Source organism: Sorex araneus, chromosome 4 (genome assembly GCF_027595985.1).
Source record: "Sorex araneus isolate mSorAra2 chromosome 4, mSorAra2.pri, whole genome shotgun sequence".
NCBI lineage: Eukaryota > Metazoa > Chordata > Mammalia > Eulipotyphla > Soricidae > Sorex > Sorex araneus.
The window spans coordinates 149,349,237-149,374,879 of record NC_073305.1 but is presented as its reverse complement, the minus strand read 5'-3'; the positions used below and the strand labels follow the sequence as shown (position 1 = coordinate 149,374,879).

General features: G+C 36.2%; 1 protein-coding gene across 10 annotated transcripts in view; it reads left to right on the top strand.

Annotated features, from left to right (window-relative positions):
• TRDN (triadin) overlaps positions 1-25,643 on the top strand; it is a 417,254-nt gene that overhangs the window by 45,460 nt on the left and 346,151 nt on the right. For all 10 annotated transcript variants that reach the window (XM_055136162.1, XM_055136157.1, XM_055136159.1 and 7 more), the window contains exons 3-4: positions 22,778-22,939; positions 24,176-24,208. In XM_055136162.1, the coding sequence (XP_054992137.1) occupies positions 22,778-22,939; positions 24,176-24,208 (195 nt within the window). The remainder of the gene's footprint in view (positions 1-22,777; positions 22,940-24,175; positions 24,209-25,643) is intronic.

Below are 25,643 nucleotides of genomic sequence, written 5' to 3'. Positions count from 1 at the left end.
ACTTAAAAAATTGTCTTCCGAAGTTTGAGCACAGTGTTCTCAACTGTTTTCTGTTCCTTGGACATCAGAGGTAACAGAAAACATGAAATTCTGGGAAATGTACCAGATTGTGATTTGATAGCTTACAAAGCTGCCACATGGGATGAGTATATAATTCATTATCCAAAACAAGGTACTCATGGGAATAAAATTGAGAGTTGGTACTTTTTACCTCTGGACAACAGGCATAAACCAAGACATTTGATCATCCGAATTTTGTTCAACTTTCTATAACTCTTTCTTCAGAGAGTTGAATGTTTTCAGAAATGCGAAGCTGGTCAGGTTAGAGAGGACAATGTTGTTTTCTTGGTAATTGAGGTTAGGGAGTCAAAATGACTGCCAGAACCCTTATCCCAAGTGTATGCAGATTCAACATGCAGGCCCTCGTAGAAATCAAAGAACTGATTTGTCACCTATAATACATTTTAAGTTCCAGGATTTGTAAGTGAAAATTGCTTATAAATTTTTCCCTTCCATAAAAACAGACAGCATCTTCTCTAAACAAGAGATGCAAGCAAAAGGAATTTTAAAAGGAATGACTACAAATATAGCCATTAGTGGATGTTAACAGTTTTCATCTAGGTCAGAGTTGTAACAAATAATAGTAACTTGGATTTTTTTTGCCTGAGAATACTTGTCATAATTTATTAGAATTCTCCATAATAGGGGGAAGGGATAGATGGTTGTACCAGGGGGTCCTCAAGCTATATTTGGTAATTTTTGCATTCATGCCACCAAATACTGCTATTACAAAGCAATTTTCTAAGAATTAGAAAAGATAATCTATGTAAAACATACATGCTTCACACACTGAAGTCCTCATTAAATGTAACTTGTATTTGAATCTTATTACCAGGAAGTACAATTAGTAATTTGAGAAGAGAGCCAGCAAGGATCTGATGGTAGGAAGCATCAATTTCTTATGAAAGTCTTGCAGATATCTCCTGATGTGCCTTTTAAATAGATTTTCTAATGAGGTGTGCCATTTATCTACTGCTCCTGAAAATTAATTTCCCTGATTTCCCCCCCTGGCACTTAGCCCAGTTAAGCAGGTGCACTGTTTGTCAGTCTATGAGTTTAGAGGAGCAAAATAATTCAGCAAAGACCTAGAGTCAATCAAAATGCATACATTTTAATACATAATAATCGCCTGGGTATGTATATGCATGTGTGTTTCTGCATGCTTTTATATGCCCATGCAACTATATATATGTAGGTAAATATAGATATATGCACAAACATATAGTACATATATTATATTTTAGGGAACTTAGAAGACTGAAACACTAGGTACAAAAAAGTTCAGATTTTACCAGTTCTCAAATGTACTGAGCATTTAGGAATTGTTGATACATTGTGTGCTTCTTATTCTTATTCAAGTCTTCTCTCAAATACTCTATTTTATATTCAATGTCCCATAAATATTAGATTCTCGTGGCCACCAAATTTAAGAGGGTGCATTTCATTACACAACTTCAATCTACTTATAGATCCCTCAAGAAATCAGATGTGTCTATCGTCCAATGACTTCTAGACTCTAATACAAATTTATTGGTCCTCTATAAATGCCCCGGTGCCATGTAATCCTGTCAATGGCCAGCATCCAGAGATTAAAAGCCAGCTCCGGGCTGCTAGATATCTTATAGACTACTTCTCCCTCTGGGAGAACCTGGCAAACTACTGGGAGTTTCCTGCCCACATGGGAGAACCTGGCAAGTTGCCCATGGTGTATTAATACGCCAAAACCAGTAACAAGCTGGGTCTCATTCATCTAACCCTGAAAGAGCCTCCGGTATGGCATCATTGGAAGGACGAGTAGAGAGAGGCTTCTAAAATCTCAGGGCTTGGATGAATGGAGATGTTACTGAGACCGCTCCAGAAATTCAACGATCAATGGGATGATGATGATGATGATGATGATGATGATGATAAAATGAGTAAAAAGTGATAGAGAAGATTTTATAGATTTTAATTCTTATGCATTTTAAAGAAATATTCTAATTTATTTTGGTTTTAGTTTTAAAATTCTCTTCTTAATATGATGATAATAATAGATATCACTTTGTCATTTTTTCCATTTTCCCTCCAGAAAAAATGGTATGCAATTTTATGTCAGTCCCCAGAATTTTGCTGGTTGTGGGTTTCAAGATATAAATGCCTATAAATATTTAATCCCTGTACCATCAGAGAAATGGTACAGGTACAGAGGTTAAAAATTTTATAGAGGTTACATAGTACTTTAATAAGAATAAATAAAAATAATTTTTAAATTAATATAGTAACATCCATATTAAGCTTATGAATAAGAGCATATAAATGTGACCCTCTAGTTTTTATATTGATGTTTTGTTTGACCTGAATAAAAGAAATCAAATGTTCTTTGTAATTTTGTTTCAGAATATAATGCACCCTTTATTTTACATGAGTCTAATTCCAGCTATTTGGAAATATTCCAGACTTAAAGATGTGCTGAAAAATTTTATTTACAGCAAAAATTTGGTTGAGTTGGGTCATAATGAGAAAGAAAGGTGAGATGTACATCTTTTTTTTTTTTTTTTACAGACTTACAGACTTTTATTATTGCATTTCAGTCAAACAACATTTAAGTACCCACCCCTCCACCAGTGCTTATTCTCCACCAGAATATTCCCAGTATCCCTCCCCTCACCCCCACCCCTTCTCACCTCCTGCCTCTGTGGCAGGCACAATCCCTCTTACACTCTCTGTCCTTTGGGTGTTATAGTTTGCAATACAGGTAACAAGCAGCCATCATGTTTGGTCCATAGTCTACTTTCAACATGCATCTACTACCCTGAGTGATCCTTCCAACCATCATTTACTTAGTGCTCCTTCTTCCATCCCAGTTACCCTTTAGCCCCAGCGCCTGAGATCAGCTATCAAACTGCGGAGCTGCCCTCCTGACCTTTATTTCAACTGTCCTTAGGTGTTAATCTCCTATTATGTTACTTTATATTCCACAAATGAGTGCAGTCCCTTTATATCTGATATCTGTCACTCTCTTTGTGACTCATTTCACTTAGCATGATACTCTCCAGAGATGTACATCTTTTTGAATTCAGTAATGTTTCTTATTACCTCAAAATGTAGTAGTTAAAGAATAGCAAATGACAACTTGGAAGCATTGTCATGAAACTAGAAAATATGAAATAGATACCTAATTTTAAACTGAAGATGCTATGTTTAATTTCACTAGTATTTCACATAAATGCACTTTTCTAAAGTATTCAAGTTGGCAAATAGTAAAGATGAAAATACTATTTCATTTAAGAAAATATTTAAACATAAAAAAAAGAAAAGAAATGCCAATTCCCAGGATGCTAAATGGCAAGGAATGGAGCTACATTCTGACTATTTAAATGTTGATTTGAAAAGTGAAAGCTCTTTGCTCATACAGCCAACATAACAATATGCTCAATAAAAGTCTTTCTTTTTCCTTTTTAAACCAGGATCTTAGTTTTTCACTTGATTTAAAAAATCTAGATAGCTGACATCTGCAAGTATTTTTCTTTTTTTACAAAGTATAAAATCAAACTGGTTTTATCTTTTGGAATTTGATGTACTTTAAGAATTTTATGCCTCACCTTTATTTTGTTTTTTTTTTTGCACGATTTTCACTAAAAGATGAAAAAGGACTTAAAATCAAGAAGATTCATTTTCACCACCACTCAAAAGGCCAGTTAGTAGAGAGACAAGGAGTAGTGCAGAGAAAGTTTTATTAGCAACAATCTTGCAGATTTAAATTCTAGAGAACCAACTTACTTGCACCATAGTAGTAGATCCTGGAAAGACCCAGGAAGAATGTTTTAGAAATGGGAGGTTGCTGGAATATAGAATAATAGACTATAAGACTAACGCCCAAGACTAGTAGAAATAAGTACCAGGAGATTGTTTCCATGGCTTGGAGGCTGGTCTCTCATTCTGGGTAACTCAGGGAAGGGACCACCAAGTAAAATGTGGTTGGAGGTCATGTGGGGGAAGGGTGAGGCAGGCGGAATACAGACTAGAGACTGAACACAATGGCCACTCAACACCTCTATTGCAAACCACAACACCTAATCAGAGAGAGAGAACAAAAGGGAATTCCCTGCCATAGTGGCAGGGTGGGGTGGGAGGAAACAGGTCTGGGGAGGGGGGGAAGGATGTTGGGTTTACGGGTGGTGGAGAATGGGCACTGGTGAAGGGATGGGTTATTGAACTTTGTATGGGGGAAGCATGAGCACAAAGATGTATGGATCTGTAACTGTACCCTCACGATGACTCTCTAATTAAAAATAAACTAATAAAAAAAATAATAACAAAAAAAAAAGAAATGGGAGGTTGCTATCATGCTAAGTGAAATGAGTCAGAAAGAGAGGGACAGACATAGAGGGACTGCACTCATTTGTGGAGTGTGGGGTAGCATCACATGAGGCTGACACCCAAGGACAGTAGATACAATGGCCAGGGGGACTGCCCCATAGCTGGAAGACTGCTTCATGAGTGGAGGGGAGAAGGCAGATGGAATAGAGAAGGGATCACTAAGAAAATGATGACTGGAAGAACCAGTTGGGATGGGAGATGCATGCTGAAAGTAGATAATGGACCAAACATGATGACTTCTCAGTGTCTGTGTTGCAAGCTATAATGCCCCAAAGTAGAGAGAGTATGGGGAATATTGTCCGCCTTAGAAGCAGGGGGAAGGTGGGAAAGGGGGAGTATACCCGGGATATTGGTGGTGGGGAATGTGCACTCATGGAGGAATGGGTGTTTGATCATTGTGAGATTGTAACGCAAACATGAAAGCTTATAACTATCTCACGGTGATTCAATAAAATTTAAAAAAAAATGGGAGGTTGCCAAGATAGTTCAAAAATTGAGTTGCGGGTGTATCTTCTGAGGCATAATCTTCAAATTTGTAAATCGATGGGAAGATTCTGATTTAGATGTCAGGTTGCATGTTATCTTTTACATAAACAATCTCTTCTTTCTCAACAGTCCCTGCAAAATTATGCTGAATTTTAACTTTTTGAAGTCAAACTCAATGTTATTAAGTCAGTTTCAGGCAGATCACTGTAATTAAATCTGGGGAGTAGTATCAGAGAGAATATCAGTTGATCAGGAGTGGAATTTTTAGTAAATCAGAAGCAGAAATGTAAGGGACATAGAAAGAGAAAATGAAGATCATTCAGGAAAATATATGTATCTGGTATTGGAAAAAATAGCAGGATAACGTAAGAAAGGTGATTTGAACAGAATTCAGTTTGAATCACGCAGCTTTGAAGCCAAATAGGATTGTTCCATCAATAATCATTGGGGGGAAATTTTTAAAAGTAAGTAGCAGAACAGGAACCAGAGTCATAGTAGAGCACTTGCCTTACACACAGCCAACCCAGGTTTGATCCCCTGTACCCCATGTGGACCCCTGAGCACTACCAGTAGTAAATTCTGATTCAAAACCAGGATTAATCCCTGAGTATTGCTGGAGGCATCCCCAAACCCAAAAAGAAAATAAATAGAATAAAAAGTGTTAAAACAAAACAAGGATTATTTATTTACACTTTTATTATTAGATAATTTAAGTGACTGTGGCTCAGTGTCTGTCTTATTTGGAAGTGTCCAGAGAGCTGTGATTGGCTGTTCTTAGGCTTTGCTCTCTTAATCTGGGATTGCAAAGGCAGTGAAGCATTACAGTCACCTTAGATGAAAGGGTGAAGGGTAGTCCCCAGGGCTACCTGAGAGAAAGCTAAGTTTGATCTCTGGAATTGTATGGTTGCCCATACACTCCCAGAGTAAACCCTGAACAATGCACCAGGAATAGTTCCTGATCACTGTTTGGTGTGGCCCCAAAAAACAATAAAGAACTTTCCCTGTTCAGTTCATTGAAGAGGAACAAATAAGTTATTAAATGAAAATTCTAGTTCTTTTTTATAAGTGGCTTATTCCAGCTTGTTGAAAGAAAGTTGTGAAATTTTCTTTGGACATTTTTGTGCCCCAAGGAAGAAATTCACTTATATTCAGCTTGAAAAGTCATGTATGCTTCATTATTTATGAATTCTGGATTAAGAATTTAAGCAGAATAGTGTACTTTAAAATATTTAGTAATTTAATCTAAGAAAAGGTATGTGGAAGGAAGAGGATGACTTGTTGGCAGACTTGTGTTTGTTAAAGCTATAGGCAGTGAATTGTAACACCTTGGCTAAGATGGAACTATATTTCCAGAATTCCTTCATTTGCACCATGCTCAGTATTTATAAGCCAATGGAATCAGTCTTGCAAGATACATAAGCAAGGATACATAAGGATGTGGAATCTCTTTGACCATTGTAGAGATCAGGCACATGGGATCTCCAAGTTGCTTCTGCAGAAACTCCGCCTCTTGCCAGATTCTCCTATGGCTTTTCCTCCTAGTCCAGTGTGTATTGTTTCACAATGAACAGCAATTATTTGAGGAAGGAGGTTTGCAGTCAATAGCATTGATGTAGATTCACTTTTTTTCTCCTTTTGAATTCCAGCCCACCTCTTGATTTATTTTTCAGAATTCTTTGTTCCCTCTTCTTTTCAACCTTTTTTCCACTTTCCAAATTCTCTTCACCCCCCTTTAAGCTTTTTTTTTTTCAAATCAAAGGCATAAGTAAAACATGTTCTACATTGAGATTAATATTAGAAAGAACATGCAAATTTCATAAATCAAATTTTGTATTGGAGGGAGACACCCAGCAATATTCAGGGGTTACTTTGGGCTTTGAACTCTGTAATTACTCCTGGTTATGCTCAGGGGACCTTATGGGATGGCTCCGACCAACACCAAATAAGCTATATGCAAGACAAGCACTGTGCTATGTCTCCAGTCATCACAATCAAACCCTGTATTACAGCATGTTCTGAAAAGTGTACACTAAGGTTAAGGATAATAGACCCTAGGTGTGAGGTCATAATACAGGTCTTTTAGACACGTGCCTTGCATGTGGCTGATCCCTGGCACTACCAAGAGGGAGCCCTGAGAGCAGAGTTAGGAGTAAGTCCTGAGCACTGCCAATGTGGACTGAATCCATGCTCTTCTGCCTAAAAAGAGTAAATTATACCTTTCAATTTCAACTTTTGCATATAGTCCCAATGTCAAAAATTAACGATATCAGTTACATGTCCAGTATTAGAAACAACTTAACATAGTGTGGGGGAGGGTGGTAGTGGGGACACACATACTACATTGTTTTCTGAATATGCTCCATATAACAGTTTGATTTTTGGCTTGTTTTTATCATCTTTTTTTGTTTTTTTTCTACCTGCGTTTTTTTACTGTTTCACTAGTAATTAGTGTGGACATAGGAAAAAAGCATTTTAAGCTCTATTTGGCACCCATAAAGTTCTAGGGAACTCAATTTACCATGAAGACAAGTTTAAATAAATTTACAGTAAGTACTTCAAGTAAAAACTGTCTTGTGATTCAGCACATTAAATGATGTATCATTCCAGTATTTTTCTTAATTAGATAAAAATTATACTAAGTATTCAAACACTTATCTTTAACAGGAGAAAGAAACTAATCACTGAAAGTTTATAAAATTTCAGGTCAAGAAAATCAGATATATTTGAATCAGCATTCAAATAAAAAATAAAAACACCAGGATAAAAAAATATACAGAAAAATATATAAGAGCAATTAAACTTTTTTAAAAATAGAATTTTGTACTTGAAATTTGTACAGAACTTCAAAACAAAGCAATCTTGAAAAAAACACACACCAAAAAAAGAACACAAATGAAGTCATCATGCATCTTGTACTTAAAATCTCTTTCAAAGCTCAAGTAATAAAATAGAAACACATCAACACAAAAACATCCATCCACCATATTAACGAAATTGAGAAACCAGAAACTAGCCCAGCATGCAGTGTTAATTGATTTATGGCAAATTTATTGTATATAAAAGTATATACAATGGATAAAGCACAACTTCTTTAATAATTATGGAAAAATTGAATATCACAAATAACAATGAAATTGGATAATTATCTCATTATTAAATGGTTAATTATCTCATGGTTAAAAATGATCCCAAGATTAATCAATACTTTAATGTAAGATTTGAAAACATATAACTAGAAAATAGGTAGTAATAAGATTATTGGTATCACACTAAAAGTATACACAACAGAAGAAACCATCAATGAAATTTGAAGTCAATGTGTGGAATTCGAGTAAAAACTTAGAAAATATATACTTGGCCCAGAGAGATACTTAAGTAGATAGGGCACTTACCTTGCATGAAGACAGCACAGGTTTGATCCCTGGCATTGCATAGAACTGGTACACAGAGCCAGAAGTAATCCCTGGGCTGGGCCCCCAAACCAAGTATACATAACACAGATCTAATTCATAGAGTTCAGTGGGAAAAAAATGTAAACTTAGAAAAATGGTCTCAGTATACTTTTTCCAAAGATGATATTAAGATGGTCAACAGGCACATAAAAATATACTCCACAACACTTAATGCAATCATAAGGGACATTAAAAATCATAACTACAATCAGAGTTTATGTTACACCTATTTGTTAACTATTACTATTAAAAGAATAAAAATATGCTGTGGAGAAATGGAAACACTTATGCACTGTTGGTAGAAAGGTAAATTAACTCAACTGCTATGGGACACCATATGAATAGTCTGCAAAAGACTGAAAATAGAGCTACCATATGATCCAGAAATTCCAGTTCTGGGTTTTTATCCAAATAAAACAAATAATAATCTTGAAAATATATAAGCACTGTCCCCAAACCTTATAGAAACATTATTTATTATAGCCAATGTATGGAAACAAATGGTGTCCATTGATGAATGAGTAGACAAAGAAATAAATAGTAAACATGCTTATAATATGTGCATGGTAATAGCGCCAAACATTAGCCAAGAGGCATGAATGTTGGCCGACTTGAACCATGAGTGTGGAAAGGTCGGACGATAGCTGAATCTCACAAAAACAAAGTTCAAGAGAAATGAAATAGTTCCTGACGTTCCATTTGCTCTCAATGAAATGAACATCTCCGAATGCAGCAGTTATGTGTACCTAGGTCGAGAACTCAACATGACGAAAAACCTGGCACTTGAGCTGAGCAGGACGAAGAGCAGCATGGAACGCCTTCAAGAGCATCGAAGAAGTGGTTAAGAGGATGAAGAACCTCCAGCTCCGGGCACATCTTTTCGACTCCATCATTCTTCCTGCACTAACATATGCCTCAGATCTGGGCCCTACACAAACAGGATGAGAACGCTATTCAGGTATCCCAAAGACGAATCGAAAGACCTATGCTTGGAATACCACATTTCACACACGTGAGAGAAGGAATCCGAAGTTCTGAACTCTGTTGATGATTGAGAATTAGGCATGCTGTCTTGTTTGCCAAGGCATCAAAAATTAGATGGGCCGGACACATAATGCGATTTGGAGATGGCTGCTGGACTAGAGCTGTTACCGACTGGATTCCACAGGACGTCGAAAGAATGCTTGACCGCCCACCTACAAGATGGCCAGACTTCTTTGTCAAAACCCTGAACGAATGGTTTGAGGCTCTTTGTGTTCCTGGATCGAGCAGATGACATTGGGCTACAGTAGTATGCGACAGGGATGAATGGAGACTTTACTGGCACCTGCTTGAGCAAATCGATGAGTAATGGAATGACAAGTGATACAAGTGATGTGCAGGATATAGACATATATTGTTCAGTAATAATTAAGGAAATCTTTACAACAACACAGAACTTGGGGCTATATACTAAATTTAAAAAGACAAATATATTGTGATATCATTTATATAAAAAATCTAAAAACAGACAAAATGTAGAAGCCAAATGTAATGCCTAGTTCCTAGATACTGGGACTAGATGGTGGTTTTCAGAGGCGTGAGATGGGTCTAAGTGAAGTGGCTGAAAGATGCACAGAGGCACATAGGTTACAATCCAAATGTTTAATTATTTACTTATTTAGGACACACCTGGCAGTGCTCAAGTGCTTTTCCTGACTCTGTGCTCAGGAGTAACTTTCGGTACTGTTCAGGGGACCATGCAGGGTCAGGGATCAAACCTCAACCTCTTGAATATAGAGCATATGCTCAACCAATTAGGCTATCTATCTGGACAGAGACTCAAATATTTAGGTGTAAATATTTTCTGGGAGACAAGTACTAACTAGTGAAGTCTGATGAAGATTTTATTTGGATTATGCAGACCATACCAGTTGCTTGTGAAGAGAAAGTGACTTAAGTAGGGGAATAATTTCATCAGATTCCATTTATGAAGCAATACAGTATGACTGAATCAAATTATTATGACTGTGAATGTTCCTAGAATCTTTGCCTTACACTTTTTATACCAAAAAACTTGGCACAATGAACTTGAATGTCATTTAAAATCCATTTGTTACAAGCAGATATAGGCAAAAGAGTCAAAAGATGTCTTGACATATCCCATGGAGGGATAGTGCAGATAAAGATAAAAATTGCAGAGATTAACCTTTTAATTGTTATCTCCTTTGGTATTGCATGTGTGTGGTGACTGTTAAAGTCCAGGAGTAACTAATTTGAGAAGAGTACCATGCAGTCAGAATATAGGCGCAAATACCCAATGTGGTATAAGAAACAGCAGTTGCATATAGCATAGGGGAGAGGAGATAAAATGAGAACTATACAAAGTGCCTGATGTGAAGGGGAGAAGTTACTAGTTCCAGTGAAAAAACTGGTAAGGTCAACAAAAATTCAGACAATCTTGATGTCTTGCCACATTCACATTTACTAATACCAAATCCTGATCTACTTGGGATTTCAAGGCATTATCCCATGTAAAACTATTTACAACATTATACATATTATTATTTTTTCTTTGCCTTTTTGGAAAGGCTTGGAGGTTTGGGACTACCTAGTGTGCTCAGGAGTAAATCTATGGTCTGGGATTACTACTGATGTTTCACTCGGGACCATATGTAGTAACGATCATTGAACTGGCGTTAACTGAGTACAAAACAAGTGCTTGAGCCCCTGCATTATGTCTTTAGTTCTAAAGATTGCTATTCTTGACTGTCATTTTAGAGTTTCGTAAACTGAACCACAGACACTTTGATTTATATCTTACCTAATGCATAATTCTATTTTCTCAAAGGGATATATTATTAACTGGACTATGAGAAAACTAAATAAAGGGAAAATAGGAAAGATGGAGTAAAAATAAAATGAATGGAAAAACAGCATACTCGAATTGTATAGACATGGGAAAAGTTAATCTCAATATCCAGTATTCACTAGTTGAACTAGAGTATCGTGAGTAAAACACTCATTTTGGAAAGAAACTTTAATAGGGTTTTAAAAATCTGAGTAAAATTCAAATACACAATGCTTTAATCTAACATCTGAAATGTCAGTATTAGTGCAAAAATTTGATCAGTAAAATATCCAAATTTCAAAGTTAGACAAGACCATTATTAGATGTTGAGCATTTTATAATAAACACTTTTCTAAAACTATATTAAAATGTCTTTTTATTACAATAGTCAATTTAAATATAATATTCAATTAATATACACAACTGAGTGTAGAAAAGTATCTTAATATCTTAAAGGAAAAGTAAGATCTCTATTTCCAATATTTTTTTTTTATTCTCTGAATTCAGTATGTACTTAGTCTGAGATTTTAATGGTGTCTTGTAACTGCTGTTGTTATATCTCAGGATATCAAATATAAAAGTCATATATAGCTTAAAGAATTAAGACTAAAGGTCAAGAATAATGGTGAGAATATAGACTTCATTCTTCATGAAGAAAGGAGAAAACATGATTAATTTAAGTTCTCTTTTATGCTACCCTCTAGAAATCTAAGTAGTAAGAGCTTCAAAGACAGGATAAATATAATTTTTTTCAACTTCAGTATTTCATTGTTTCTCTCACATTTTTGCCCTTTCTTTGGAATCTTTGCTTCAGTACCTTCCTAGCTAAAGGATTATGAGATTGGGTTGATGATGTGATTAAAAAAAAAAAACTGTTAAAAGCTCTCAGAACTAGCTTCTAAAGTCTATAACTCAGAACAGAAGTCCTGTGAATGTATTGGATTTGCCTCTGCCACCACTCTTAGGACAAGGTCTTTTACTCAGTCAAATTCAACATTCATTTTTCTCCGCTTCAGTCTTTTATAATTCTGGGTTGAGGTCCCTCATAAACGTGTAAGACACAACGAGTCACAGTGTGTCAGAGCGGAGACGTGCTTGAGGATAGATGCATTCGAGTGCAGAATCAGTGCTGCTGGAGAGGTGTAAGAAGCAGGAGAAAGAGAAAGGAGCCCCTGGCAGGAGGGCATGGAGGGCAGCAGGGATGAGGGGGTGACATGAGAGTAGTAGCTTTTCCAAGGCCTAGGAAATTGGGGAGATGACAATGGATGTTCTCGGAAGAAGAACACATGATTTAGTTAGAATAATGTTCCCCCAAAGAGGTTTTCCTCAGCCCTTGACAGATATGATTATTTTGAGATTAACTAGATACCTCGGATTATCTGATGGGCCCCAATTGTGTGTAACAGTGAAAGGATGGACAGAAGTTAGGGTCAGTATGCTGCCGTGGCACCAGGGCTGACCGTTCCTTGCTGCCTTTGAAAGGGACCATAAAGCAAGGAGTACCATGCTAGAGTAGATTGTCCCCTTACCCAGCCACCCAGCCCAGCCAACTCCTTGATTTGTCTTTTGTGACTACCCTTAAGCCACAGAACTAGAAAGTAATACATTTTTATGTTGTACTCAGTGTGTGGGACTGGAGCGGTAGCACAGAGGGTAGGGCACATGTCCAACCCAGGTTTGATTCCTCCATCCCTCTCAGAGAGCCTGACAAGCTACCAAGAGTATCCCATATGCACGGCAGAGCCTGGCAAACTACCTGTGGCATATTCGATATACCAAGAACAGTAACAACAAGTCTCACAATGGAGACGTTACTGGTGCCCACTCAAGCAAACTGATGAACAACGGGACAACAATGCTACAGTGCTATAGTGCTTTGGAATCTGGTCAGTGTGAGAATCCAATTACTGACCATAAGAAGCTTAGAACAGTTTCCATTGCATCTACTGTACCAAATTTTTATGTTAGAAATACAAAATACATTTGAACATTGAGATATGTCTGAGCTCATGTAACAGAAGCACTGTAGGTAAGGTGATCATTTCAAGATTGAATGATTAAGTGCCATGGCAATGCCATGAGACCCAAATGCCTACATTTTAAAGGTTTTTCTTTTTTCAGTCAGTTAGTGATTGCCCTCCTGGTTGTAAGGTGCTGTAAGCTTTATGTATAAGGAAACAAGAAAATCCCTGTTTTCAAATGTAACAGCATGTAGCCCCTTATTCTCTAGCCAATTGTTAATTTATATTTCTGCAGATTTTTTTTTGCTAGTAGTAAGGAGAGTAATTAAAATACATGCTCTGAACAATTCATAATTTGGCTTTATCATTGACTAGATATAATCTTAGGCATTTTGCTTAAATTCTTCTGCCTTAGTTTTTATATTTAAAATTAGATGAAAATAATAGCTACTACATTGGGTTATTGAAAAGAAAAATTGCTTGATGTTTATCAAGTTCTTAGAACAATATCCAGAAAATTATAAAGATTCTGTAACTGTCATATCATTTTTATGATCCTCATTTATTATACGCAATATATGTAATATAGCTCATAAAAATGTGAGATAAGAAGGTATAATTAGGAAGCCCCCCTCCCCGCCCCCTGCCCGCCGCGGCTCGGGGCTTCTCCTGAAGCCCCTGCCTGGCACCTTTCCGCCGCCGCCGTCGGATCCTGACCAATCTCCATCCTGCAGGTAAACAGGCAATCCCTTGGAGAGACTGCCTCAGCGCGGAGAAGCCCCCCTCCCCGCCCCCTGCCCACCGCGGCTCGGGGCTTCTCCTGAAGCCCCTGCCTGGCACCTTTCCGCCACCGCCGTCGGATCCTGACCAATCTCCATCCTGCAGGAAGAGGAATAAATAACTACAATGTTCCAACTCTGCACTTCCATGACAATATGAAGAAACAGCGAAAATCCCCTCCACCAAGAGAGGGAGAAGAAAAGATACTAGAAACCTCAAAAGAGTCTCCCAACATCTACGACCTCTCAGATAAACAATTCAGAGAGGAAATATGGAGGAGAGTCGACCTACTCCAAGCAACTATGGAACAGACATCCAATAAATTAAGGGAGGAGATGAATCAAGCGCTGGAACGGTCTACCAAGAAAATACAGGAAGAAATGAGAGCAGAAATGAGAGCAGAAATTTCAAACCTTCGAACCGAAGTCTCACAAATAAAGCAATCGGTAGATGAAATAAAAATCTCACTAGATGCCCTCAACAGCAGAATGACTACAGCCGAAGACAGAATCAGCGAGCTTGAGGATGAGCTGCAGAAAGCTTACAGACAGCAACAAATAATGGCCAAAGACCTCAAAATGGCTATAGAACGAATCAGAGCCCTGGGGGATGACTTCAAGAGGAACAACATAAGAATCATTGGAGTACCAGAACCACAGGGAAGTAACCCCAATGAAAAAAACATAGTCAAAGACATCATCACTAAGAAATTCCCAGAGCTGGAGAAGGCAGGCGTCCAGATACAAGAAGTCCGAAGAGTGCCAGCAAAAAGAGACCCAAATAAAAAGACTCCAAGGCATATCATAGTCAGAATGGCGGATGCTGTAGATAGAGACACAATTCTACAAGTAGCAAGGTCAAAGAGGGAAATCACATACAAAGGAGCACCCCTCAGATTTACGGCCGATCTGTCAGAAGAAACCCTCCGAGCCCGAAGACAATGGTGGGACATAGTGAAAAAACTCAACAAAATGAATGCCTCACCAAGAATACTTTATCCAGCTAAACTCTCACTCAAACTCGAAGGAACCATACACTATTTCTCGGATAAACAACAGCTCAGGAACTTCATAGACTCAAAACCAATCTTGAAAGAAGGTCTAAAGGGGCTACTGTAAGACAAGGAGGAGCCCCATAAGAACAACAAATCCCACAGAAAGATGACACAAAACCACATCACAATAATCTCTCTCAATGTCAATGGCCTAAATGCACCTATCAAAAGACACAGAGTGGCTAAATGGATCCGGAAATTAAACCCAACATTCTGTTGCCTGCAAGAAACACACCTGAACAAACAGAGTAAACATAGACTCAAAGTCAAAGGATGGAAAACAATCCTCCAAGCAAACAACCCCCTTAAAAAAGCTGGAGTGGCCATTCTGGTATCCGACAACATAGATTTCAGGATGAAAAAGATCAAAAGGGACAGCGAAGGTCATTTTCTGTTTATCAAGGGATATGTACAACAGGAAGAAATCACACTCTTAAACGTATATGCTCCTAACAAACGACCGGCTAAATATTTAAAACGACTCCTAACAGACTTCAAAGAGGACATCACTAACAGCACAATTGTAGTCGGAGACTTCAATATGGCCTTATCACCTCTAGATAGATCCACAAGAACAAAACTCAACAAGGAAACACTGACTCTGAATGAAGAAATTGAAGAGAGAGGCCTAATAGACCTATACAGGGCCTTACACCCCAAAAAGAAAGAATACACATTCTTTTCCAGTGCACATGGAACATTTTCAAAAATAGACCATGTACTGGGCCCCAGAACATACCTCAATAGAATCGGAAAAATAGAAATTGTATCAACCATCTTTTCAGACCACGATGCGCTGAAGATAGAAGCTAACCACCCACAAATACGGAAAATCAAATCAAACACCTGGAAATTAAACAATTCCATGTTGAACAATGAGTGGGTCAAGAAGGAAATCAAGGAAGAAATCAAAAGATACTTAGAAACAAATGAGAATGAAGACACGAGCTACCAAAACCTATGGGACGCAGCTAAAGCCGTGTTAAGGGGAAAATTTATAGCTCTCCAAGCATTCCTCAGGAAGGAAGAAAGGATCCACATAGATAGCTTGACTTCACGACTCAAGACCTTAGAAAAGGACCAGAAAAAGGACCCCAAACCAGACCGAAGGAAAGAAATAATAAAAATTAGAGCAGAAATTAATGACATCGAAACCAAAAAAACAATCCGAAAGATCAATGAAACAAAGAGTTGGTTCTTTGAGAAAATAAATAAGATTGATAAACCGCTAGCAAGTCTCACAAAGAAAGAAAGAGAGAAAACTCTAATAAATCGAATCAGAAATGAAAAGGGGGACATCATAACAGAAACCAGTGAGATTCAAAAGATCATTAGAGACTACTTTGAAAGTCTTTACGCCACAAAAAAGGAGAACCTAAAAGAAATGGATGGATTCCTTGATTCCTACAATCTCCCAACACTGAAGAAAGAAGACCTGGAATACCTGAATAGACCCATCAATGTTAAGGAAATTGAAACGGTAATCAAAAACCTCCCCAAAAACAAAAGCCCAGGCCCAGATGGTTTCACTGGCGAATTCTTCCAAACATTTAAAGAAGACCTATTGCCTGTTTTCCTCAAACTTTTCCAGGAAATTGAAAAAACAGGAACTCTCCCAAACAGTTTCTATGAAGCACATATCTCCCTAATACCAAAAGCAAACAAAGACACCACTAAGAAAGAAAATTACAGACCAATTTCCCTGATGAACACCGATGCGAAGATCCTCAACAAAATACTAGCAAATAGGATCCAACAACTCATCAAAAAGATCATACATCACGACCAAGTGGGATTCATCCCAGGGATGCAAGGATGGTTTAACATTCGGAAATCAATCAACATAATCCAGCATATCAACAAAAGTAAAGATAAAAAACATATGATCATATCAATAGATGCAGAGAAAGCATTTGACAAGATCCAACATCCTTTCATGATGAAAACCCTCGCCAAAATGGGGTTTGGAGGAACTTTCCTCAAGATAGTCGAAGCCATCTATCACAAGCCTACGGCAAGCATTATCCTCAACGGGGAAAAACTAAGGGCCTTTCCTCTGAGATCAGGCACAAGACAAGGATGCCCACTCTCACCACTCCTCTTCAATATAGTACTGGAAGTACTTGCGATAGCTATTAGACAAGAAAAAGAGATTAAGGGCATCCAGATAGGAAGGGAAGAAATCAAACTCTCACTATTTGCAGACGACATGATACTATATCTAGAGAAGCCTAAAACCTCTACAAAGAAACTCTTAGAAACAATAGACTTATACAGTAAAGTTGCAGGCTACAAAATCAATACCCAAAAATCCATGGCCTTCATATATGCAAACAATGAGGCAGAGGAAAGGGACATGAAAAAAGCAATCCCATTCACAATCGTGCCCCAGAAAATCAGGTACCTCGGAATCAGCTTAACCAAGGAAGTAAAAGACCTTTACAAAGAAAACTACATAACGCTACTCCATGAAATCAAAGAGGACATGAGGAAATGGAAACATATACCCTGCTCGTGGATAGGGAGAATCAATGTTGTCAAAATGGCAATACTCCCTAAAGCATTATACAGATTCAATGCGATCCCTATAAGTATACCCATGACATTCTTCAAAGAAATGGATCAAGCAATCCTAAAATTCATATGGAATAACAAACGTCCAAGGATAGCTAAAACAATTCTTGGGAAAAAGATGATGGGAGGCATCACCATCCCCAACCTCAAACTTTACTACAAAGCAGTAACAATTAAAACAGCATGGTACTGGAACAAAGGCAGAGCCGTAGACCAATGGAACAGGGTGGAATATCCCTACACACAACCCCAAATGTATGACCATCTAATCTTTGATAAGGGAGCAAGAGATGTGAAGTGGAGCAAGGAAAGCCTCTTTAACAAATGGTGCTGGCACAACTGGACAACCACATGCAAAAAAATGGGTTTAGACCTTGACCTGACACCATGCACAAAAGTCAGATCAAAATGGATTAAAGACCTCAACATTAGACCACAAACCATAAGGTACATTGAAGACAAGGTCGGCGAAACCCTCCACGATATTGAAGATAAAGGTATCTTCAAAGGTGACAGGGAACTAAGCAATTTAGTAAAAACAGAGATCAACAAATGGGACTACATTAAACTAAAAAGCTTCTGCACCGCAAGAGATACAGTGACCAGAATACAAAGACTATCCACAGAATGGGAAAGGATATTTACACAATACCCATCAGATAAGGGGTTGATATCAATGGTATATAAAGCACTGGTTGAACTCTACAAGAAGAAAACATCCAACCCCATCAAAAAATGGGGCGAAGAAATGAACAGAAACTTTACCAAGGAAGAAATACGAATGGCCAAAAGGCACATGAAAAAGTGCTCTGCATCACTAATCATCAGAGAGATGCAGATCAAAACAACTTTGAGATACCACCTCACACCACAGAGACTAGCACACATCCAAAAGAACAAACGCAACCGCTGTTGGAGAGGATGTGGGGAGAAAGGGACCCTTCTTCACTGCTGGTGGGAATGCCGACTGGTTCAGCCCTTCTGGAAAACAATTTGGACGACTCTCAAAAAATTAGATATTGAATTCCCATTTGACCCAGCAATACCACTGCTGGGAATATATCCCAGAGAGGCAAAAAAGTACAATCGAAACAACATCTGCACATGTATGTTCATCGCAGCACTGTTTACAATAGCCAGAATCTGGAAAAAACCCGAATGCCCCAGAATGGATGACTGGTTGAGGAAACTTTGGTACATCTATACAATGGAATACTATGCAGCTGTTAGAAAAAAGGAGGTCAAGAATTTTGTAGTCAAGTGGATGGGCATGAAAAGTTTCATGCTGAGTGAAATGAGTCAGAAAGAGAGAGACAGACATAGAAAGACTGCACTCATCTATGGTATATAGAATATCAGAGTGGGAGACTAACACCCAAGAACTGTAGAAATAAGTACCAGGAGGTTGACTCCATGGCTTCGAGGCTGGCCTCACGTTCCGGGGAAAGGTCAACTCAGAGAAGCGATCACCAACTACATTGTAGTCGAAGGCCATGTGGGGGAAGGGAGTTGCGGGCTGAATGAGGGCTAGAGACTGAGCACAGCGGCCACTCAACACCTTTATTGCAAACCACAACAGCTAATTAGAGAGAGAGAACAGAAGGGAATGCCTTGCCACAGTGGCAGGGTGGGGTGGGGGGGAGATGGGATTGGGGAGGGTGGGAGGGACACTGGGTTTACGGGTGGTGGAGAATGGGCAGTGGTGAAGGGATGGGTTCCAAACTTTGTATGAGGGAAGTATAAGCACAAAAGTGTATAAATCTGTAACTGTACCCTCACGGTGATTCTCTAATTAAAAATAAATAAATATAAAAAAAAATAAAAAAAAAATAAAGTATTTTCAGAGATCCAAAAAAAAAAAGAAGGTATAATTACCTACAATCACTATAAAAAGATTAAATATGTAAGAAGTTTAATGAAATAATATATTGTTATTCTTCTTATTATAACTTGTGTATGATGGAGAGGAAATAAAAATAAATTTGAAAACTACTAATATATTTCACACGACTGAAAATCAGAAACTGATCTAGACAACAACATAGAATTTATGAAGATAATCTGATTTGACAATTTTAGAATCAGTCAGTTTACATGGTTGCAGAGTGTATATAGTAAATTTAGTATAACAATAATTAAACTGGTGTATATTTTGTAGAATGTTATTATTAAGTTCCTTAGTAAACATTTGTCAAAAGAGAGCAATAAAAGTCTCAATCCATTCCAATAACTAAAATGTTTTTTTGAAATATTCTTTCATTATATTTAAAAGCCACTAGTTCTAAATTCTCCTCTAATGATGTCAGTATGATCTACTTCCTTTCAAGTAATTATTTTAAAATTCTAAATTGCAATATAAAATTTCATTCAATTTTCTTTCTCTATGGTTTAATATTAGCATAATACTTGTATTTCATGCTCAGATGAAACTCTCTAAAATACATCAAATAAGTTCCAAAGAATATGGTTAATTTATCACAGAACCATGAAGATAGGCATAATGTGGTGTTTGGGAGCAAGCACTTACTCTCCATTAATCTCCCCAAGTAGAAAATAAAATGAACCATTTACCCTGATATTCTTGGCCTCATGCCCTTTGGGGAAAGAGAGAAGGAAGGAAGGAAGGAAGGAAGGAAGGAAGGAAGGAAGGAAGGAAGGAAGGAAGGAAGGAAGGAAGGAAGGAAGGAAGGAAGGAGGGAGGGAGGGAGGGAGGGAGGGAGGGAGGGAGGGAAGGAGGGAGGGAGGGAGGGAAGGAAGGAAGGAAGGAAGGAAGGAAGGAAGGACGAAGGAAGGAAGGAAGGAAGGAAGGAAGGAAGGAAGGAGGGAGGGAGGAAGGAAGGAGGGGGGAGGGAGGGAGAGAGGAAGGGAGGGAAGAAGATTCCTATTTTAAAAATTTTAACAGAAAATACACTGTGATTCTAATCCTCTTCCAATCAAAGCCCCTTCCGTACTATTTAAAGTAAATATAATCACTTTTCTTTCTGTTGTTATTTTTTGAGTCACACATGATGGGGCTCAGAAATTACTCCTGGTTCTGTGCTCAGAGATCCCTTCTGGAGTGGCATGGGGGACTATATGTTGTGCTGGAGATTGATCCCAGGTTGTATCTGCTTCAAATTCTGGCCATTTGGTCTTGAATTTTACATTGAAGGCATCCTTCAATGTAATTTTACATTGAATTTTACATTGAAGGTCAACCAATTATATTCTTTGTCATTGTTAAATCAATTGGTTTGTTCTAACATTTTTCTCTCTTTAGACCTACCAGCACCATTTGCCTCTTGATCACTCTGTCTTCTTGAAGATAATTACTTTGCTTGTTATCAAATTCATTATGCTCTCCTTTATGCCTTTCAATATCCATTTTGGTGTAGCTCACTTATTTCTCTTTAGTATCCATTGCTGGTTTCTCCCCATTTCTATCTCACTCCTTTTGCTCCATATGTTAGATTGCTTCTGAGTCCATTCTCTTAGTATATTATTTAGTGTCTTGGCAAGACATTTCTTTTATCCTTTTTTCAACTCCCAATTTTCTATCTATTTCTATTTTATATCTATTTCTATTTTCACTTGGATCTCTCTTTTGAGGAAATTTAATTCATAATAATTTAATAGCAAACTAGTTTGATAAGTCTGAAGTTCAGTTAGATACCTTTCACGCAAAAGTCACATTTTACTCCAGTTCTACCTATTTCAATAAATGGCATTTTAATTGTTTTAGTTTTTTAAATAAAAAACTTCAATGTTATCCTACATTACCTATTTTCTTCTCACATTGAACAGCTGACTAAACTAAGTATAAAATATAAATTTATTAAATACATTCATAATTTGACCACTTTTTCATCACATATATTGCTGTCTTAACAGAACATACATAACAACATAGCCTCTTTTTTTTTTCTTCTAGACTACTTCAATTGACTCCTTACTAGTGTCCCTATTTCTAATTTAGCATACATTTAATTTTTTTAGAATATATTTAATTTTTAATCATTCAAATAAGTAATGTGACTCAAGTTACTTAATTTATTTGCTCACACCTTCCAATGACTTCCTATAACCATCAGAGGAAAAACCCAATTTTGGAGCATTTAACTTTTAGACATAAAAATTTTTGGTATAATTCTAATGGCAGAAAAAATTAACACAAGAAGAATCCATGAAAAAATAAAATAAATATTTCAACATTTAAAAAATGTATTTATAAAATTAAATTAAATATTGAAGAATATCATAACAACTTATACCATACTGTAGATGATCACTTTCAATCAGATTGAAAATCTGTCTTACCCTTCATAGTATTTCCATGTTAGAATGAGAACAATCTTTGAAATCATTACAGTTTCTCCCATTATAATTTAAAATTATTTCCTGCTTAATTTTACAGAAAATTAATACCTCCTATTATACAAAATAGAGGCTTTTATATACGAGGTTTTCTTTTCCTGTTTATTTCTGTGCTACATCCACTGATACCAAGGGTTTACTCCTGACTCTGTGCTGAGAGGTAACACTTAGCAGTTCTTAGGAAACCATATGTGGTGCTGGAGATTGAATCCACATTCAAGAGAAGAGTCTTGAACCATATTTTCTGACTCTAAGCATCTAAATAAGTATATATATTTTTTATTTTTAAGTATTAGGGTGTCTGATTAGAATAAATGAGCAGAGCTGAAAATTTAGATGATCAATTGTCAATTACAAATGTTATTCTGATGTATTATGGATTATAATAAGTGGATTTATTAGTCTTATTACAGTCAGTTATTTAAGTCAACTAGAATAATGCTGCTTGTCTAAACATTATATACCCATTTTCTCCATGTTGTTTGCAATATAGTATTAACTTAGAATTAATTCTTTCATTGCTCATCTATACTTTGGGTTTTTTGTTAAAATATGAGTGATGTAGCATACGGAAATTTATTTCCTATTTTTACCGGTGTTGAATTACTTGCTTAATTGAAATTTCCAAGGACAATTTATTTCTTGGTAGCTTATAGTGCTTACTATAGAGATATACTTATAATGTTTCCTTTTATTTAAATGTAAATACATGTTATGGCAATGTGTCTTTTCTACTTCAAAATTAAAATTATAGACAAGAAATACTTGAATTAACAAAATTGACATACTGTTTTTAAAGAACAAAATAGGAATAAAATGCTCCTTTGAGAATGATTATAATGTTTTGTTTGCTTTTATTCACTTTTAGCAAGCTCTATTTCCAAGATTGGCTCAGATCCTCTAAAATTTGTACATGGTGCTGTGGAGGAAACCACCGACTGGATCTATGGCTTCTTTTCTTTGCTGTCAGACATTATCTCATCTGAGGGTGATGAAGAAGATGATGACGGGGATGAAGACACTGATAAAGGTAGAAAGAACATAGAAATATATAACTAATAGACCCATATTGGACAGTTATTATAGTGTTTTGCTCATGATTAAACATAAGCAAACTCTTACAATAGTCTAAAACAAAATATGTGTATTTCTGAAATTAGCAACATAAAAACAGGCAACCAACTCAGTCATCTGCCTTTACTTTCATCTTACAGCTTATCTGCCATTTCGCCAAAGATGTCAACATTAAATGCAACTATTAGACTATCATTATAGTAGAGAATGCCTTTATTACCTTCTAATTCTACTTACTACTACCTACTTCTACAAACCTTCAAAAGCAACTAAAATTTATATCTTCGAGGAAATTATAGTGGCTATGTCTCAAGTTTATTATTTGAAAGTATGTAAAAAAACATTAAAACTAAATAACATGAATATTTTACAAATACAAAGGACATTCGTAGTCAGAAAGCAGAAAACAATCTTATTGAAATCATAATCATAGGTAAATTTATTGAACAAGTAGGGATACATAGTGGAAAGACACATTGTAAGTGTAACAATTATAAAACTAACCTATGTACCTTCCATATGTATTAAAGCCTTCCAAAAGGAAATAAAAAGTTCAAAACACACATAAACTGACATTTAGCATTTGTTTAGAATAAAACATTTTGATATCACCTCTTTTTGGAGGTCAGCCTTAATCATCAGAAATTGTTAATTCGTCCTTGGCTATTAGGAAGTCTCTTATTATTTGATTCTCTTCTTTGACTTTGTATTTGTTTAGCCAAGGTGAGAGGTCACAATGAACAATGGAGAACAGAAATTAGCATTATATATGAGCTATAATGTATACTTTGAATCATTGCTACAATTTTATTGAACTCATTAAAAATGAAACTGTCTGAAGAAACTGTACATAAAAGCTTACTATTTACTTAAGTATAAGGACTTCAGTGGTCAATACTAATTTTTTTGATAGTCATTATTGAATGAAAATTGCTTAGATATATGTGAGAGGCTAGAAAGGAAGGAGGTATGTGTTCAAGAGAGAATGAAGTCTTATCCATAGTGAAAAAAAAACGCAAAGTACACATTTAAGCTAGACAAGAGAAGCAAGCGAGGTATATGTTCAAGGTAGAACACAGGATTGAAGGAGCAAGCTAATCATAGATATTGGAAAAAATCAAAGTGGGGAAATGGACAAAGAGTATTATGTTAAAATTTTCCCTAATTTATTTATTTACTTTTCTTGATTTAGGAGAAATAGAGGAGCCTCCCTTGAAAAAAAAAGGTTAGTTGTTTTTCCCTTTGAAACGTACGTTTACTTTCATGTTGTGTTGATTGTAAGCATAACAAATATATTGTACTTGCATTTTGCCTTTACTTTAATGGAGTCTGATCTTATGATTAGATCAAGATTGATAATTTGAAAAAACATTGTGCATTTTTTTCAGTGAAACTGATTCCATTATTTTTCAGTTGATTATCTAAGTGATGTCTTCCTCAGTACTCCAAGTATACACAGATCAATGCAAATTGGAATGGTAGAATTTAGGGTTAGATTCTGTGTACTTGAAAATGGCCCATACGTTGATAATATTCATGATTTTTAATCTCATGGAGACCAAATTGTTGAAATGAAAATGATATTCTATTCTTTTTATATCATTGTATGTTTTTATTTTTATTTTTATTTTCAGATGACAACTGTGGAAAAAGAAATAGGGAATCATTTATTCTTGAAAGCACAGAAATACCCAGTTAGTGTGTATTATACGTTATCTCCCAAATGTAATGTCAATTTGGGGTACATTAATTTGTGTGGTATAGGGAAATTTCTTGTTGGAATAAATAATATCTTCAGTGAATAAATGAAAGCTTAATATACAGAGGATGGGAGCATTAAAACTTTCTAAAGGAATGATACTTAACTGATAAGAGCCTAAGAGTTCCAGATATTTGCATAGAAAAAATGTGTAACTAATATAAAAGAGACAATAGATACAGAATACTCTTCTGATGTACATTTTGTAAGAGAGAACTGTCGTAGTTATGCTAAACTCAATAATTATGGTATATTTATTACTGAATATGTTCATAGAAGTCTCTTACAAGTATTTAGGACAGAGGAGAACACCTCTTTTTTTTATATCTTCATAGTATGTTGTAGATGCAAACAATGAAATCCAAATTTGGAGCTTTAAACTTATATAAGAAATTTATTGTTATTGCATGAACTGAGCGAAAATTCACTTAGTGTGAGTTGGGGAGATAGTTAAAAAAACTGGAGTGAGTATATGCTTTGCATTCACAGGATCCTAGGTTTGATTCCAGGAACATCACATAACCTCCAAAAGCATTACTGTGGTGGGATCAACCAAGTTATGCTATCACTCCAGCCCCAGTAATAGTCATTTAAAGCTTATCTTCAATAGATAGAGCCTTTATCTGAAAACAAATTGTATATATTTTCATTCAATTTGAAGTGGGACAGGGAAAAATAAAGTTTTCTTAAATGTATTTATAAATTAAATTATATAATTATCATAAGACCATATTCTCCACAAATTAATATCTGGTATTAAATAAAAATCTTTTATTTAATTTCAATTCCCCTTTGGAATTATTTAATATTGAGTTTTATAATAGTATAAATTATAAATCAATACAAATTTGTATAATTATTGCTTCTTAGACTATTGCCTTAATTCATTAAATCAACAATA